Source organism: Pyxicephalus adspersus, chromosome 10 (genome assembly GCF_032062135.1).
Source record: "Pyxicephalus adspersus chromosome 10, UCB_Pads_2.0, whole genome shotgun sequence".
Taxonomy (NCBI): domain Eukaryota; kingdom Metazoa; phylum Chordata; class Amphibia; order Anura; family Pyxicephalidae; genus Pyxicephalus; species Pyxicephalus adspersus.
In genome coordinates, this window is record NC_092867.1 from 5,644,334 (window position 1) to 5,664,308 (window position 19,975).

Sequence of the window (19,975 nt, forward strand, 5' to 3'; positions counted from 1 at the left end):
CTTTAAAGGATATTGAACCGTTCAATGAGTGCCTGGAACCACATTGATGCCACAAGTATTATAATCTACAAAATGGGGAAATTTACACAAATTTTGGAATTATTTGCAAAAATTGTCACATTCCTAAATGTCTGGGGTTTGTGATTTGTCCATTCCAAGCCCCCCCCCCAATTTCATACATTGCTGTCAGTCTGATGCTGTGTTGCAGTTTCTGGTAATTTTCCGTAAGATAAAACATTCCCTTATATAACGTCCATAGGTGAGAAATGCGGATTAATGATTAGCAATGTTGGGGTCAGCACCTGGTGCCCTCCCCCCTTTAGGTCTATATATACTCCGGCGTATGGAGGGATCGTGCAGCTGACTCAGGATCTGCGGGGATCAAGGTGAGTGGTGACACCGTATGGCGCTCAGCCAGTCCCAGATAATGATGGAGGAACTCAATTTATTCTCTGCTTACAGATGTTGCTCACCTGGATTGCCGGGATTTTCTTCCTCGGCGCTGTCAAAGGTAAAACAAACCACACATTTTTTTAGGCTTGAATCTTTAAAGCTGACATTTGATCTTCTTATATTTGTCCTTCTCTGCTTTGTTCTTCCTGCTGATCCACAAAATAAATAATATATTTATTAAATGACATCCATCACTGGGTCCCTGTGCTTCTCTCTGCAAAGCATGGGTATCATGGCTGGTGGGAGGGGCCAGTAGGGGACTGTACACAGCAGCTGGTTTTATTTCATTTCTCAAGAGACCTGGTGCTGAGATGCTAGAAGCCCCTCGTGACGGGCACAGCAGTTTTTTGTGGAGTGACTCCTCTTGTTTCTCATTCCTAATCAGGCGCTGAGGTTTGTTACAACAGACTGGGATGCTTTAACGATCTCAAGCCATGGGCCGGCACTTTGGAAAGACCCAGCGCAAAGTTACCCTGGGCCCCAGAGAAGATCAATACTCGCTTCCTGCTGTACACCAGAAGCAACCAGAACAGCTATCAGGTAACACAGCATGCCTGTGGGAGGGGGAGGAGCTTGCTGTTTTGAATAGATGTGTTGATTGGTGGATTGTAATGCAGGGGTGGGTCATTGAAATGTTAGCAAATCCAATCATCTCTTTCTGGACATGAGAAGAAAAAAAGAATTCTGTTGGAGCGGGAGACACCAGACGGTGATACCTATCTAATATTTTATAAATATTAATACAGTAATATTTTCCTGCAAATTTGGGTTTAGATATATTGGATTCATGTTATGAGGTTCTTTGTAGGGATTGGGAACCATCAGAACATTTTTGCAAATTGGATTCAATAGGCTTTAATGGGCTCCTGAGAGTGACAGAAGCTCCTCCCACCTAATCTGGGTACTATTTACGGACAATATAGCAGCTCTGAGATCATTACTACTAAAAGGGATAGGGGTAGGGTTATTCACTTCTTTATATCATTGGTTCTGGTGACTCAGCTGACTGGGGGGGGGATATTTACTTCTTCATATAATTGGTTCTGGTGACTCAGCTGACTGGGGGCGGGGATATTTACTTCTTCATATAATTGGTTCTGGTGACTCAGCTGACCAGAGATGGGGCTACTGCACTGAATTTTTGGCTAGTCCATATTTCTGGAACTGAGCTTTTAAAGTTTTTGACCAATTAACTATTCATGAACCCAAATCTCATTCTTGCTATCTGAGCAAACAATTCACAGCAAATGACCAACGTTATTTATATTTATTTTTACATTTTGAGTTTACTAAATGAATAAAATTGTGATAGAAAATTATTAACAATTTCTTTTTTATTGGAATTGGTGGGATTTCTACATCTATACCATTACATTGAAAATCTGACTGGTGGGTCTCTTCCTGCAGCTGATCAGTGCCATTAACCCCTCCACCATCTCCAGCTCCAATTTCCGCACCTCCAGGAAGACCCGTTTTGTCATCCATGGCTTCACCGACAGTGGCGAGTCCACCTGGCTGTCCGATATCTGCAGGGTAAGTGTAACTGTCTTCAGGATGTCCAGGTTAATTTCCCTTACTGAAAATAATTTGTTTCCACTAACAAACTTTTCCCTGCTACTTTTACTACAGTGAACACTTTCCAACCGTATATTTATATTGTAAAGAACCACACCATACCCCCATCACTATAAAGACCACTTTACCAGAAAGATTCCCTTCCTATCACTCTTACCACAAAGAACCCCTCCTTATTTCTTTCACTATGATGAACCCCCTCCTACCACTTTTACTGTAAAGAATTTGTTTCAAAATAGAAGTCCTCTTTTGCAGTTTTTAAAAAATTAAAGTCTGATATAAATGATTAGATGGAAGTTCCACAATTCATGTTTAAATTTTTTCCTGCAGAAACTTTTTACAATTGAAGACGTGAACTGCATTGCCGTAGACTGGAGTGGCGGATCCCGCACAGCTTATTCCCAGGCCTCAAACAACATCCGCGTTGTGGGCGCCGAGATTGCTTATTTCGTTGACATTCTTTCGGTAAAATAACCAGACTTCACTACTGTGCTACAGTCAGTACAGGGTACAGTCAATACATCCTGGCAAATTCGGCAAATAACCCTTTGTAGAAGCCCCTCCCCCCAACACACACCTCAATAGATAGTAAAACTTTTTTAAAGAGATTTCAGAGAGACTAAATGCTGTAAAAACATGTCAGACAGATGACATTATACACATGCCTTCCCCCTAAAAAATAAAATTTGAATTAGAATTTGGGTAGACTCAAGAATTAGGACCTCAGGGACACGCCTTCAGCAATATTCCACGAGGGTCCATTCCATTGTTGGCTCCCCTCTGATGTTGCATTCAGTGTTTTTATGGAGGTCAACTGACATCTGTCCTCATCTGCCCTGTTGCTGGAATGGCTGAAGACATGCAATCAATGATGTGGGCGGAACCTAATGGGTGGAACTCCTGTTACTGCATTTAAGGGGTCAGCTGAGGACAGCTGTCTTCTGCTGGATTCACTAACCAAGTCATCAAAGAAACGGGTGCTGGAAGGAAATTGACAAAGAATCCTATTTTGGACAATGCTAGGCCTGTAAAGGTATAAGATGAAAAAATAATAATAATTTAGCAATTATCTTACTCTTTATAGAAGTGGGAAATAGATAATATGTGCATCTGTACCTATTACCCCAGGGTGAGGCAGCAGATATCTGGGGATGGGGGGCTTACAGATTCCATATAAACTCTCCATCCATAGGAGTCATGTTGTGGATGGGAGGAGGCACACACTAATTATTCCCATTTTTATCCAAGATGGTTCCCATGTCATTTTATTTTACTTTTTTATAATAGATTTTTTTCCCAGACTGTATATGGAAAATATTGTTTTTTAAGATATTATTGATGTGTACCATGTGATCTGATTGTAGAAAAACTTTGGCTACTCCCCAGCCAACGTTCACCTGATCGGACACAGCCTGGGCGCCCACACAGCTGGAGAGGCTGGCAAGAGGAAGAGAGGCATTGCCAGGATTACAGGTGACTGCCGACGGAGTTGGGATACTGGACTAGGATAGATTATGGAAGAGCTGTGCCAATGGGATCCTTGGAAAGATGGGGAGCCAATAAAAACACATCTATTAATTATATTGTTATTTCACACAACACACATTCTGCTATTCACACATTATATGTTTATTTCTAAGTTCTGTCCCTTTGTTCAAATGCCATGCTGACAAAAGTTTGGGCATTGAAATTGGTCCTGGGGTCATTCTGCCAGTGCCAGTGTACAAAGGTTCAAATCCTGGTTTACAGTCTTCATTTACAATTACATTATTACAGATAATTGTTACATTGTATTTATTTAGTGCAGACCTGTTTCCTTTCATGTACTTTGATCTTAAAACATTTAGATGAGAGGGTGGGGAAGATCTCAGTGCTCTGGAGGGGCTTTTCCAGAGAATGAGGACCCCTCTTTAAAGCGGGGGGATTTATTTCTTTATACCTATATGTATTAATTTCATGACTACAGATACCATGGAAATATATGAAAAGACACTAAAGATCAACTAGCTAAACATAATACAAAATATTGATAATATTTTATTTATAAACCAGATAAATATTTATATGATTGTATTTTTAAACATAATAATTGTATAAAAAAGACATCTATGGGGGGTAACTTTCACCTCTTTCTAACCAGGTTTGGATCCCGCTGAGCCATACTTCCAGAACACAGCCACCGAAGTCAGACTGGACCCAACAGATGCCACACTAGTTGATGTCATTCACACAGATGCCGGACCTCTCGTCCCCAGCCTGGGTCAGTCTTTCTATCAATTCATAGAAAATAATATTGTGGCATTGTCCACTGTACGGTTTGTTTGGAAATATGGATTGGTAACAGGATGAGCGTTTATATTCAATCCTTCCTAAGTGGGGAATATATGTATCCTGCAAAGACGTGAGCTGCCGTGTAAAAGCTTCAAGCTGGTTGTAACCATGTGCCTTGTAATAAAACCATTGTTAGGTGCGGTGCCAATAGACTTTATAACCACCACGTTGACCAAATAGGTCAAAATTGGGAATGCAAAAGTAGTTGAAGTAGGCCCAATGCAAGTTAAATGAACCTAAATATTTATTTAATGAAACAGACATGAAAAGTATTCTTCATGCTCATCACAGCTCATCCATGCTGATCCCCATTACTGGCTGATTGCACTCACAAGTGTTTATGAGGGTTTTTATATTAGATCTTCTCTGATCTGACCCAGGTCCATATGAAGACAAAAATTATTTAAAAAAAAAATAGATATTGCAATATATCCATTATTAATCCCACGATGATGTCCAGATATGGACGAAACCAACAATCACTGCATGAGAGCCAAAATAAATATATATTTGTATACCTTTACACATTTATTTAGGATGAGCTTTGAACCTTTCTGTTAAAAAAAAAAAGTTTGGGCTTTAGAGTTTAAACTGGTTCTGTACTGTCACATAAACGATAATAATAATATTAATAAATGTATATGTATAATTTTTTAGGCTTTGGAATGAGCCAGCTTGTTGGTCATCTGGATTTCTTCCCCAATGGTGGAATCCACATGCCCGGATGTCCTCAGAACATTCAAATCCCCAACGTCAGTGTGGAAGATATCTGGAACGGTGAGGATTTTATATTGCAGATATCAAAAAGAAGTTCTCATCTTCTTCAGCTTCACTCAACTCCATTGAGCAGATGTGCATTGTTTCCAATCCTGGCTGTTGCATTATTGTATTTAATACCGTTTTTATTATGTTTATACATCTATGATGTAAAATAACCCAATATTAATCTAAAGTTGTTTTATGTTTGTAGGAGTGGTGAACTTTGTAACTTGCAACCACATGAGAGCCATCAAGTATTACACAGACAGTATCGGCAACACTGGCGCCTTCACCAGCTATCCCTGCTCCAACTGGAACACCTACCAGGCTGTGAGTGTTTCCACCTCGTAGGATAATATAAAAACTTCAGATCTGAGATCCTGGAATACATACTGTATGATCTCTAACACAATTCATAGAAAATCTTTTCTGAAATGTATCTGAAAGCTGCAAAATAGAGACAGAACAGCAATAAATTCCAAATCCTTCCAAACTTACTGTCAGAAATCCTGACCCCCAAACAGAACATTCTTTTAACTTGTAGGGGGTCAAACTCAGCTAGTATGTGCAGGGAGACATAGACACCCAGAAATAGGTTTGTCGGGCACTTTTATTCACCAACACAGATTTGAATGCAAGGGGACTTTTTCATTAAACTGGGGTCAGTCCTGAATAACAAGGTGCCCCCCAATGGGTTCCTCAAAACATTTCTATTGTGCCTTCATCAGACATATAGAAGCTAATACTCAATATGTATTTCTCCATCATACAGGGAAGCTGTAGGTCCTGCCCAAGTGCTGGATGTCCAAAGATGGGTCACTATGCTGACACTTACCGCGGTGTCACCTCCTCCAGCCAAGTCTTCTATCTCACCACTCCTTAAAGGTAAGTAGCCCTACAGAAGTCATCTACTATGATCATATCACTTACATATAGTTTCCTATCGTCTGTTTGAAGCTAAGGAATTTGTGAGGTTGAAGCCCATTCTATGTTCAGACCGGTGGCAGGAATGGTAGTTTCTATGCAGCTCTTGGTGGCTGCCAACCTTGCCAGTTGCATGGCTGCCCACCTCACTGTGCTGGTTAAAGAATCAGTGTTCCAATATTTCACATTGACCTGGAGCTGGCAGTTCTGATTTATTCCCAGCCAACCCTATTCATTCTTTATGGGTGTCCGAGGCTGAGGGGCTACATGGTAAGGACCCGGATCAGGGGTGTGTGGAAGCAGAACCGCACCTCAACCTCACCACCAGTCTGAACATAGCCCAGGTCATCACTGCCGCAATTCAAGCCGCATGATTGATTTTCTAAATAAATGTATGCTATCCTTACAAGGAATTATTCACTTGGCTTAGTGGTGAATATTCACTAAGCAAAGATTACCCAGATTGACATAAATGGAAATCTACAAAAACAGGATTTTTCTTGCCCATGATTGGATGGTTGAAGGCAGTAGAACTTTATTCTCATTTAATAGACTAAGTGAAATATTCACTTTGGGAACAGGTGATACTACCTTAAATATATATTTAAATAAATGGGGTAAATCAACTCCTTTGCATTAACAGGGGTATGAGGAGTCCATATCCATAAACTTTGTAAACTTTCAGACCCCTGAACATCAAATCCATATGAATTAAATCATTGTATTTTTCCAAGCACAGTTATCTTTTATTTAATATCAAATGAAAATTAATGTCATTGGTAATTATTAAGGATCTGGATATTTTTAATCAGAATAGGAGCATTTCTGCCACATATTGACAGATTTGTGGCATTAGAATTGGATGGATTATTGAAAATATGATTATTAATTGTTTTTATGTTAATTTCCAGATATCTTCTGGCTGTGACCTCCGACCTAATTCCATCAATGCAATATTCAGATTTATTTGTCAATCAATAAACTTTGCAGTTACAAAATCCAACAGTTTTTTTGTCTCCATTCTTTATCTGTTATTGGATTTACTGAACAATAATGAAATCTGAGACTCTCCATGCATCTATAGAATCCAATCCGGTACATTATGGGACAGCATACCGAGGGTGGGCACATTGATCAACGTTAGCATTTCACCAAAGGTGCAGAGATAATTAACTTTAAACTACAGTAACATCTGATACATACATATAGGCACATACTGAACATACTGATCTAGGCGCAAGGCTGGATTTAGCATTGGATCTTTAATTATACAGAAAATCCACAGAAATCTAAATTGCTCATTATCAAATTCAATTTTGAATGTTTCCATTTAATATTAGTTGCAGGTGATTTCTATGACCCTAGGCATAAGTAATGTTGGCTGTAAAGGATTCATTTTCCAGAAGAATGAGTGTTGGGTATAAGCTGGTTGAGAACTACATTGGCTGCTCCAGATTTGGTTTTGTAACTTTGAGACTGTAAGAGTTCATACATTTCAATGCAAAATTGGTTTCTCCATCCAATAAATATTTATAGAAACAATTCCGGAGCCAATGGGTAAGGTGGGAATACCAGGAGACCAACGATAAAAGCTCTACCAACAAAAAGAATGGCTTGACACAATTCATACATTACAGGTGCAGCACTACAAAGCACATCATTCATCTCTTTGCTGGCACTACCTTCATATTAAAGTCTCCTGGTGAATCTTACTCACGGACTTCAACATTGAATAAATCTTTTAGTTGTGGAGCATCTATTGGAAATAGGAATGGTGGCCAATATCCATGAAATAATGGTGATTATAAAGACATTTAGGACCAATAAGTAGCTAGAAAATATGGCCTCCCATTATTCATCCTAAGCAGAAAAAAGGGAAGTGAATGGGATTTTACATTTAAACTAGAAAACAAAAAAAAAAAATTAGGGTAAGTGCACAATTTTCATGGTGTGGTAAATAACTACTCATACACTTGCAGTGATCCGCCATTACCGTGAGTTTTATCTTCATAATCCATCCAGCACATTTTGTATCTCAATGAAGACCTCCAAGCAGGACGATGACCCCCTTGTAGACTTCTGGGACGAGGGTTTATCTTGGTGCGTCCTCATATTCTGTACGGGGTAAAGCACCGACCATACGTATGCATACATAGGAGCACCATAGAAGATATTGGTATATTCATGAAAAGTGAAATGTTTATTGTACCATTGTTAAAAAATTAGTAACTGGTGGACAGAATAACAAAAACACCAAAATAAAAAAAATACATTTGCCACGTTAAACTGGCTATACCAGAAATAATGGTCTCATTCTCGGGATGTAAAAATTTAGATCCAAAGGTTTTCTGGATTTATACAATACAAATATGTTTTCATTCCGAAATTAGGAATTATATATTAAACTATATAAACCTCTATATTATATCCATATTATTAATATTCATTTAATAAACCATATTATACACTCTTCTGCCTCCTTCCTTTCCGCCATCTTTCTTTTCTTTCTTTGGTCGAACCATGTGGTCATGTGACCTCACAGTTCCTCTTCTTCCAATGGTTGATGGTTCCTGAGTTCTGCAAATGCAATGACCTGGGTGTATGTGAATGACAAAGGTGGCGGGTCTCTGACACCCTGGGCTCACAGGAAGTGGATTGTTCAACCTAGGAGCTGCACTGGATCTAAGCATGGAAATGGGGTGGGACATGTTATGATATAAATGATATGATTAGGAATGTGGTTGAAATAAAGTCTGAGAACTCAAAGGATTTGGAACGGGTTACAAAAAAACTGGTGCAAAAGGGCTGGGGTTGATGTAGAAATAAAAAATTGGTTTAATTTGAACTTTATTTGTGTAGTAAACAGACAAAAGAACTGAACAGACACTGAGTTTTCAGTGGTTTTCATGGTATATTAAAATTCTCCAAGACTGCAGATGATAGACTATCATGGGTGAACTAAAGTCATTCAGCAAACCTAATATAAATCTGGTCCAGAATTAAAAAAAATGCCAATGAATAGAATAAAAAAAACAAAAACAAAAACAAAAAACAAACAAACAAAACACAAAAACCATTCCAGGTTTTCTGGATCACTCAGGTTCACCCATGATAGTCTATCTTCTCTAGTCTTGGAGGAACTTTAATAAATCCTGCCCATTGTGTAATCTATGGGCCGACAGGATGGAAATGATGATCTACATTACATTGGATGCAAGTGAAGGGTAATACCAATCGCCTTCGAGCACCCTGTGAACTCTGATATTTATAGGCAGGTCAGTCGAGATATCTGAGCTTCTCTAGGTTGACTTTTTCCAAGGAGCTTTGATAGGACTTATCTGCTGTCTGCCTTTCTAAGGAATAATAAAAACATTCCCCATCTGTTAGTTCTCTTCATGTTCGCATTGCACACTTCTCACAATGGGCCTGATTTAATAATGTTCTCCAAGGCGAGAGAAGATACACTTTCATCAGTGAACTTGGGTGATCCAGCAAACCTGGAATGGATCTGGTCCAGGATTCAAAACTATTACTAGCACATAGCATATGACTTTCAAGAAATCCATTCCAGGTTTGCTGGATCACCCAGCTTCACTGATGAAAGTGCATCCTCTCCACCCTTGGTGAGCTTTAATAAATCAGAGCCAATATCGCTATCTAGCCTTTTCCAGGCACCTCACTTACCTTCCTCACCTCTTCCACCTTTGCTCAGATACCCCCTCTGCTTCCATTTACCCCTCCTCACCCACAGTACTCATCCTATCACACTATCAAGTGAGTGAGGGGTCTGCCTTTGGTTCAATGCAGCTCTAGAGCAAGTATATGAGCGTGTTGAAAATTCTATTCCAAAACCTTGGCTATTATTAAGTAGTTATTCCCTATGCCAGCCTCTACTGTTCTAGAATGGATTTTCACAAGATTTGAAAGAGTGTCAATGGGAATTAACCCCCATTTGAAGTCAGGGACTGGTTTTGGATGAAAAGACCTGGTGCACAATTTCATTTTATCCTAAAGGTGTTCCGTAGGGATGAGGTCAGGGCTCAGGACACTCGAGTTCCTCCACACCAAACTGGTGACCCCATGTCTATATGGAGCTGGATATGTACACATGGAGACAGTCATGGGGGAACAGAAAAGGGTCTTCACCAAATTGGGTGACCACAAGGCTGGAAGAGTGCAATTGTCTACAACGTATGATTTAGAAATAACATGATCATTTTTCATACTTCTGGAAATCTTATGTAGGTGTGATGGTGAGGTGTCCACATATTATTGTCTATATTGTATCAATACAGAATACTATATGTGGACTCTGTTCCTGCTTTCCAGGCTTTATTTCAGGTTGAAGATGTGAACTGCATTGCCGTGGACTGGGGCGGTGGATCCCGCACTACCTATTCCCAGGCTGCTAACAATATCCGTGTCGTGGGTGCAGAAATTGCCTATTTTGTTAAATATCTTACGGTAAGTTTCTTTGTCTTCTTATATTTAAGGTCCTGGTATATCTAGTAGTAGTTGGCTACATTCATGACATTCTGAAACATTTAAAACATTTCCCTGGTTATCGAAGTGGCTCCCCAATTCTAACGATGTGACAACAGTTCATTCCGACAGCAATGTAACTCAATCAGTAGACGCATGTTCAAGCCTTCACAGCACCATGGTAAAACATGCCAAGGGGGTTCACAAATCTCAAATATCCTGCCATGTTCTTGGATAATCAGCATCCGCCTTGACGGATTCTATTTACATGCTATTTTCTAAGAATTGATGGATCCACAAAATGGTCTCAAGGATGACAGCAGTAAGTCCAGATACAGTACGAAAGTACAGATGAATGTTTACCTTTTATATTTATGTAACAAAATGTACAAACATGTTACAGGAGCTCTACTGATCTCTTCATCAGGGCTTGCACAGGTGAGAGTTGGGTTAAACTGGACTGTGGATGGGGATCCTGGAGTAGATTTTTTTTAGCATGGACTATGTGCCTTCTGTAGTCAGCAGACAAGCAGACATTGTCACACTTACCACCTCCTCGCTAAAGTGCCAGCAACTCATCACCGCAATTCCGTCCCTGGGCGCACCTGCTTTTCCAGGTTTATTCAACATCACCCCTCCAGCCTAACAATCAGGAGATACCCTCTTAATAGCCCTTGGCTATCTGGCTGGGTCAGACAAAGTACTAAGTGTTCGTGCAACAAGTCTCCACAAGTGCCAAGCCCCCTAGCAATTACCTTGTGCTCTTCCTGTGTCTCCAGTGTTCCATTTGTCTTCAGTGGCCTCCGCGTCACCCAAGCCTCCTGTCTCTTCCAGTGTCTCCTGTGTTCCCCTATGTTTACAGTGACCTCTGTGTCACCGATGCCTCATGTCTCTTCCTGTGTCTTCTGTTTTCCTTTTGTCTTCAGTGACCCCCGTGTCACCCATGCCTTCTGATTCTTCCTATATCTCCTATCTTCCCCTTTGTCTTCAGTGATCCCCATGTCACCTGTGCCTCCTGTCTCTTCCTGTGTCTCCTATCTTCCCCTTTGTTTACAGTGACCTCCATGTCACTGGTGCCTCCCGTCTCTTCCTGTGTCTCCTGTGTCACCCTGCGTCTTCAGTGAACCCTGTGTCACCCATGCCTCGTGTCTCTTCCTGTGTCCCCTATGTTCCTCTGTGTCTTCAGTGACCCCCATGTCACAATATCTATTTTCCTGGATTTCTGGATCTGGACTCCTGGCTTTGATCTTGACCTTGCTTGTTTGCTGCCTATCCCCACCTCAGCCTTCTTTAAATATTCTCCTGCCTGTTGATTTGGTACCACACATTGTCCTGCACACCCTGGTGTGCCCAAGAACTAGAACCTGGCAGCAGTCTTTAGTGCAACATCCCCACTTCTAGAGACGCCGGAGAAGACTGTTCTGTTGCATGGATTCTGCTCCTTGGCACATCACCATCATTGTGAAATCCATAGTGCCTCCAAGCGTGACTGACACATTCCATGGCAAATGGGTAAAGGTAACTGGGCCAGCTATAAATATCCCTGACACTCATTGGGAGGACACTTGGATGAGTAGGTAAATGACTTTATCATTACAGAACAAGTTCAGTTGAATGTGCCTGACTACTAATTTCTAACCTTTTGTAAAGACTAAAATGAAAGAAATCAAAGAAAAAAAGAAAATTCCTCAACTGAAATACCATGAGCCAGCAATGGCTTCCTATAATACCGTTATGCATTGTTATAATACAACAGCGTTTTATGATGTTTTTCTTTTCATTGAACAGTTGTGTTTTTTCTTCTCAGGTAACTATAGGTCTTATAAATGTCACTGAGAAAACTTATTCCCAATACTATCAGAAAACTTTCATCATTCTGATTTCTTATTAGCAATCCCTTGGATATTCTGCTTCCAATGTCCATGTGATTGGGCACAGCCTGGGAGCGCACGTTGCTGGAGAGGCAGGAAAGAGAATGAGAGGCATTGCCAGGATTACAGGTGACAACCATTCTCAGCCAATACATGACCCCATTTTAGTGACCCCTTTACTTTGTTATGTTCTGTTGCATATTCTGGGCATTAATGTGTAAGGAGGCTCATTCCAATAATTTACAAGTGGCTGCCAACACATTAAATAAATAAAAATATCTTTGCAGCATTTTTAATATATTGCAAGGGCACATTTTTTGGGACATGCTGCAGAATGAGTTTCTTGGTTCCTGCCCTGGAAAAAACTAAGCAATTCACCACGTTTATATAGACTGGTAAGCTGCAACATATTTCAGTTTCCGGAGTTTAGATACACGCATGTTTGTCTGGTTCACCTACCACCGGCCCCTATCTCATTGTAGCCTTGGTATAAAGTTGCACACTGAAGGGTTTCAGTTACTGACTGGTATAGTGAGTGCTCAGAGTTGAGCAAGTGAGATTTACAGAATAATAAAGATTTGCAGTTACCTCTTGTGATTGCATTGGCATGCAGTTTTCAGTGATCGCCAAATTTCTATCATTCACCCTGTTTGAATTAGTCAGGTTTGTTAAAAAAAATTACACATATGTTGTTTTGATTTCATATAATTGTTTCTGAGGTGTGCTGCTCTACTATCGATGGTGAAATGGCCTAAGGAAACCCTCAGGGGAGGATAATGTGTCCCCGGGGGTGGGATTTTGTAATCAGAAGCTTTAGGAAATTCTGGAGGCAAATAGGTGGGGAGTTTTCAACTTTTAATTTACTAAATCTTAAACTGTCTGTGCTGCATTGTGCCAGGTCTGGACCCTGCTGAGCCATACTTCCAGGACACACCTGCAGAGGTTAGGCTGGATTTGACAGACGCTGCATTTGTTGATGTCATCCACACCGATTCTGGAGGTGTCTTGACCGACCTGGGTCAGTATTACTTAAAAACAATAATAATAATAATGAAATAAAAATTAATGAATTAATCAGCCACATTATATGGAGGTATAATAACCATTTAGGCTAAATGTTTCAATGGATCTATAAACCTAAAACCCCGAAGCCACCAGATGTCATATTGTAGCTATTGCTTTTGGCTGGATGTTTGAAAGCCATCAAATGAGAAGAGAAGGGAAAGTCCTCATGCAGCACCGTTCCCACCTCTGTCCATAGGGCGATTACCAGCATGACAGACTGGTCACTAGACACTGGGGGCCATGTAGAGGAGACCCCCACTGGGAAGAGAAAAAAAGCAATATCCACAGGACTACTTTTAAATTGAACCGAACACCATCATATCATGACCATGGTGTATATAGAAATACACCATGGTCATGATAGTGATACCACACGAAACCTGTAAATACCTGTAGCAGAACCATATGGCACTCTTGTGCGCTCTCTGAAACCATTACGCATAAACCAATACCAAATATGTGGTCAGAGTTTTCATAACCCCCTCCCCTATATCTTTATATTCAATTTGCCAGGAACTGGATATTGCTATACAGCATGCACTAGGGACGGGTAGACCTTGGCCAATAATTGTAATAACTGTTAGTCTTTGGTTTCCTTTATACTCCAATCAATATTGAAAATTAAACCATATGGTGGACAATGTCGAGCAGCTCAGTCCCTTTTAACCTCTTTCATTGATGATCTGGGAACCCCAGCTTGTAAGATTGTTTCGGGGAATGATTTTCCAACCTGTGTACACAGCTATATGGATATATGGAGCTCCCTTCCCACCTCTAGTGCTGGATGACCATTGAGCCAAGCACCAATGACCAGCGTTGTCCCATAGACAGAAGGCGAGTGACTCCCATGCTCCCTCATGTCCAAAGTGTTTTGATATTTTCCTCTCCCCTGAATGGAGTTTTGGGGGAAGAGAAAGAAGACTGAGTATACGCATCTGGTGGAGGTCACATCAATATGAGCATGTTACTCTTAAATGAATTGGGATGGCTGCCCACCTTTGCTGGGTTGACATTCAGAGTCCAGTGGTTGTAATTGATCTTTATTTCCATCTTTTTATAAGGATACATGTAACAATGTACAATCTCTGTCACCATTAAAATGTGTCCTGCAGGTTTGGGGATGAGTCAGGTAATCGGCCATGTCGATTTCTTCCCTAATGGTGGAGTGGATATGCCCGAATGTCAGGCCTACAAGAACGTGCAGACCATCGATGAAGAAATCACGAGCGATAGAAGTAAGATTATGTATTGTTTGTGATGTACAAATCACATAATAGAAATATGATGAAAGGTCAGTCCACATGATATATCACCCCCAGTCCAATGGATCTGTGCTGCCCCTTTACCTACCATGGCTGAGGTCCATCATTTTCTTCATTTTTGGTTCACCCTCCACCTCAGCTCATTCATTTCCAAGGAAAAACCTTTTTTTACAATCATCCAAAAAAAAAATTTGGCTACTTCTTGCATAATTGGCTGGTCCATCACAATACCTCTAATTTTGGACTTTGTTTCTGAGCTGGATATTTAAAATATTTTCTATGGGTTCTATATGTTCCTGGCATCAAAGGGGGGGAAAAGCAGGCTGGTTATCTGAGGGACTGTTGGACCTGCCAAAGGATTTGTATTGTGTCCAGGGATATACACAACGCAGATAAAATGATGACCTGATTGTTCTATACACCTGTTACCCACCATAGCCGGGTAACCTCCCCATCCTCAGTTTTGATTGGACAGTGGAGAACTAACAGGATACATGGGGGGTTATTATTTTATTTTCCCTTTTGTCATCAGGTTTATCATGGCATATACCATCACCTGATTGGCTCCTAGTTCTGCCCTCTTCCCCCTACAAGCCTGAAACTTTCCACGAAGGATATTTATACTTATTGTACTAGGTATATTTTAGTAAGTTTTAATCATATTATAGGTGCTAACCTATCATTTAACCTTTTTTTTAGTAACATTTGCCTCCCTCACATGTAATCATGACGCAGCCAAAGTATATTACATACAGAGCATCACCAATCCAAATGGCTTCCCCGGCTATCCATGCAGCAGCTGGGAAAGTTACGCAGCGGTGAGTCCAATCAGTACCAGTCTATAGGAAGTCTGGACCTAGCCATGTGCTGATACCGACCTCTGCACGATTGCAATGTAACTAATGAAATATTATTGTGTGACTGTGGGGGAAAATTAGAGTGTCAGCTCCTCTGGTACAGAGACTGATGGGACTGGCTCAGTGATCTCTGTACTGCACTGTGGCATATGTCAGAGCTATATAAATGTATAATAATAGTGTGTGACTGTGGGGGACATTAGATGTCAGCTCCTCTGTACAATCTCCGTACCCCACTATGGTATATGTCAGAGCTATATAAATGTATAATAGTGCATGAATGTGGGGGAATTTTAGAGTACACACCCATAAACACCCAAAAACAAATGCTCAAAAACACTATCAAACACCTATAAAAGCTCCAAATGCCCCTATTGACACAAATTGGCATTTTTATGCGTTTTGGTGCATTTAGGAGGTGTTTTCCTCTATTCTCTTCTCTTCTAAATATCTTGGTTTAAAACATCCTTATAAATTACGAATTCATTCAAAAGCTTTAGTGAAATTTCTACGCTAATTAAAGTCAGTGTAGCCTAACTGCAATTAGGTATCAATGTCCCCTCCCAACCTAAAAAATGTCCATGGTCATCCCAGGTTGAGTTTTTGGTGCCCGGTCACCTTCCCTATATTCTTTATACAGTACTTACCCTTCTGGCTCTCTGGGTGTTAACACTTAAATCTCCAGCCACTGTATTTTATCCTTCCAGGTGGGCAGAATATTTGTTCCCCCCTACACCTGCAGGCCCGGGTCACTTTAACATTACATTAAGCCAGGTTATGACCCTCCTATATCTTGGTGCTGTATATACAATGCATTTCTCTAGGCTGGGATTCATTTATCTTTGTTATTTGCTCGCCATATTACAGGGCAACTGCAGGTCGTGTCCGAGTGCCGGCTGTCCCAAGATGGGCCACTATGCCGATACCTACAGAGGGGTCACCAATTCCAGCCAAGTCTTTTACCTCCGTACAGTGTAATTCTAGTCTGGTAAGCCATCATACTGCTTCTTACTGTATCTCATTCTATTATACTTCTTCATTTATTATATTTTTTTATTATGAAAATGTAATTGTGTAACAGCCGAGCATTTTATTTCCATATCACATAAATGGCAGATTTCTGCGGTGAATGTGTTTCACCTATAATGCAGATTTCCTGTGAAAGCTCCTTTTTTTAAAAAAATCTGCAATGAGTTTCTATATACATTTTAAGTTTTGTGGGAACAAGCAATGGGGTGACGTACCCCTGTACACATTCCCCTGGGGGCTTCCAGGCTCCACCACTCAATAGACCCCCATATGCTTCTTTGGGGACCAGATGTGAAGAGGAAGCTTTGTCCCTCAACAATGGGACCTCCCTATGTTGGGGGAAGGTGCAGGACCTGGTCAGACACAAATAGTGGGGGCTGCACACTCAATGCCCCCCAACTTTCAACACATCTGAATAAGGGTGTAGGTGCAATATTAAGGGTGATTCAAAGCCAACTTCCATCAATTTGGCAGGATTGAAAAGAATTTTTTCTTTATTGCCGTCTCTGTTGGAAGATATTTCTCACACTTCTTGTCTTTGGTGGCCCCCACCATTGGAATTATCTCCCCAACAAGGACATAGAACCCTTTCATGCTCCAATCAAGGGTTCACGATATACACAAATATATTAATACATTTACATCTTACCAAATCTGTGTGATGTTGTTGTGTTAATGTTTTCTTTTTTCATTGTTATATTGTAGTAAAACTGCATGCAATGTTTTTAATAATCGTTTTATTTTTTATTTCCAGATGAAGCATTTGCAGCCACAAACTGGGACCCCTTTATCAGCTTTTACTATGAAAATAAATCTTGTTATATCAAACTATTTCTGAGTGTCTAGTAATTTATGTTTGTGGTATAAGAGATACAAAATGACATTCTAAAATACAAAGATACAACATAAAAACTTTTCACCAATCTTCGCCATCATCCATGGACTTTAGGGTTGCAGAATGGGCATTCATCCTAAGACCATGGCACCGGATGTCGGCTCTGAGCAACCTCTTTCCAATTCTTCCCCACTTTCACTAATTTGGAGGCTATGCCCCTGTACAACTACCACTATCTTAATGCCTCCATTGGTCAGTGGGGCACTTTTATTGAATTGGAGACTGGCAGCTGGATATGATGGGTGGGAAATCTCAAGCTCTTGATAACAAGCTGAAATGAATTGCTCATAATGGAGACATTATCTTCTAATCCTAAAGGAATCTGTCTCCATGGGGTATAAAGTGAAATAAAAGTATTTAAAAAAGTTACATACTCCCCTTTTTAATGGCCTGTATGGTGATCTCTGCTACATTGCTGATCCCCGGTTACTGCATGCATTGGACACTTTGTGGATATTGGATTCATTTTTCCTAGGCTGCATTCTGAGATTCCTTGTAACAAATCATACATTACTACAAGAAAACATGGAACAAGCACCACCTGCTGAGTGGACATGAGAATATATCACTAGTCATAAAGTCATATAGAAATCGTACAAGTCATATAGATACCGTACCGATTCTTTTTACAGCACTAAAACTAAGGGAAATATCATTTAGATTTAACCAACGGGGGGAAAAAAAACAAGGTACAAACCAAGCAGACATTCCATAGGAAGCCCCTTTAGGAATATAAACTTTACCTGTGTTGTCCTTGGAATCTCCCAGAATGTCCTGTGAATGTTACATTAGGAGTTTTGCTAGCACGTATGCCCTGGCACTATGTGCCCAGCAATACCTTAGCTTATCCTGCCACTCTGTGCCCAACAATTCCTGATCATGACCTAGCAATCTGTGGCAATTCCTGAGATTGACCTGGCACCACATGCCCAGTGATACCTGACCCTGGCCAGTTCTATGTTCCCAACAATAACTGAACTTAGTCTAGCACCATGAGTCCAGCAATACCTGAGCCTGGCATTCTCTGCTCAGCAAATCCTGAGCTTACCACTATGTGCCCAGTGATACCTAAGTCTGACCCGTTACATGTGCCCGACAATAGCTGAACTTGGTCTGGCACTGTGTGGCCAGTTGAAACTACATCTGCCCTGGAACTACCCAGTCTAATGATACCAAGCCTGGCAATGTGGGTCCAGTAATATCCATGTCCAGCCTGGAACAAATGGGCCCAGCAATACCTAGCCCTGGCCTGGTACTGGGTATTCAATAACAGCTGACTCCAGTCTGGCACTGTGCCCAGACAAACTTAGCCTTACCTGGCACCATGTGCCCAGCAATCTCTGCCACCTTATCTCCTCTTTTTATTGATATCACTGCTGTCCTTGGGATCAGTGAACCCAATACTGACAATTCTGTATCTGCTGGCTCGGTACATTACAAGTTCAGATTATTATTATGGATGTGTGCCCATTTCCTCTTATCTTGAATAACACAAATCAGTTGCATCTTGATAACGGGTTACAAATGATTGATATGATTTATAAAATCAGATACGCATGCACGCAGGTATGCATGCACATGCAGTAGTTTGTCATTGGGTCAGTGCACCCTGAAATGAGAGCAGTGTGTTTGGAGGATGCAAAAGTTCTCTGCACAACTCCTGTGCCCCATATGAGACACTCACCCCATTCCAGGTTTTAGACACCTGCTGTGCCCATTATGAAGAGCTCCTACCATTCTGGGACTGAGTTCCGGGGTCTGTACCCTTGCTGTGCCCATTATGAGGGACCCCCACTATCCTGGGGTGGGTTCCTGGATCTGTACCCCTGCTGTGCCCATTATGAGAGGTTCCTCCATCCCTGTCCTGAGTCGCTGGGTCTCTACCAATTGCTGTGCCCATTATGAGGGGCTCCCACCATTCTGGAGCTGAATTCCGGGGTCTGTATCCCTGCTGTGCCCATTATGAGAGGTTCCTACATCTCTGTCCTTAGTCACTGGGTCTGTACCCTTGCTGTGCCCATTATGAGGGACCCCCACTATCCTGGGGGTGGGTTCCTGGATCTGTACACCTGCTGTGCCCATTAAGAGAGGTTCCCCCATCCCTGTCCTAAATCCCTGGGTCTGTACCACTGCTCTGCCCATTATGAGGGGCTCCCACCATCCTGGTGGTGAGTTCCGGGGTTTGTACCCCTTCTGTACCCATTACAAATCAGACATTTGTGGAATTAATGACTGCTCCAGTATCAGCACGCAGAATGGTGCTCCATCATTGATGTTCAGTGGAATTAAGGCTCCATGATTTTCACCATTTGGCACAATGCCTTTAATAGATCGCCATGATCCCCACCAGGTGAAACCACCCCTTGACATGTAGATGAAGAATGGAGAGTTCTGTAGTCCTGTCCTGGGTTTGCATTGCCGTTCCTCCATACACTCCAATCAGCATTGTCACTAGAGATGGCCAATGGCATG

At 41.1% G+C, this 19,975-nt stretch overlaps 2 protein-coding genes across 2 annotated transcripts; both read left to right on the forward strand.

The window, feature by feature from the left end:
* Positions 1–834: 834 nt before the first annotated feature.
* LOC140339877 (pancreatic triacylglycerol lipase-like) lies at positions 835–6,001 on the forward strand (the record flags this gene model as incomplete). The annotated part of the gene is made up of 8 exons (XM_072424788.1): positions 835–993; positions 1,861–1,986; positions 2,359–2,493; positions 3,393–3,501; positions 4,169–4,288; positions 5,017–5,136; positions 5,330–5,448; positions 5,891–6,001. Coding segments are annotated over 8 exons (999 nt in total), but the record flags the coding sequence as incomplete, so codon positions are not given.
* Positions 6,002–9,225: 3,224 nt separating this feature from the next.
* Positions 9,226–17,439, forward strand: LOC140339878 (pancreatic triacylglycerol lipase-like). The gene is made up of 8 exons (XM_072424789.1): positions 9,226–9,266; positions 10,338–10,506; positions 12,416–12,524; positions 13,294–13,413; positions 14,573–14,695; positions 15,422–15,540; positions 16,447–16,567; positions 17,363–17,439. The coding sequence occupies exons 1-7, from the start codon at positions 9,226–9,228 to the stop codon at positions 16,555–16,557; spliced, it is 792 nt and encodes a 263-aa protein (XP_072280890.1). The 3' UTR covers positions 16,558–16,567; positions 17,363–17,439.
* The last annotated feature ends 2,536 nt before the right edge of the window (positions 17,440–19,975 follow it).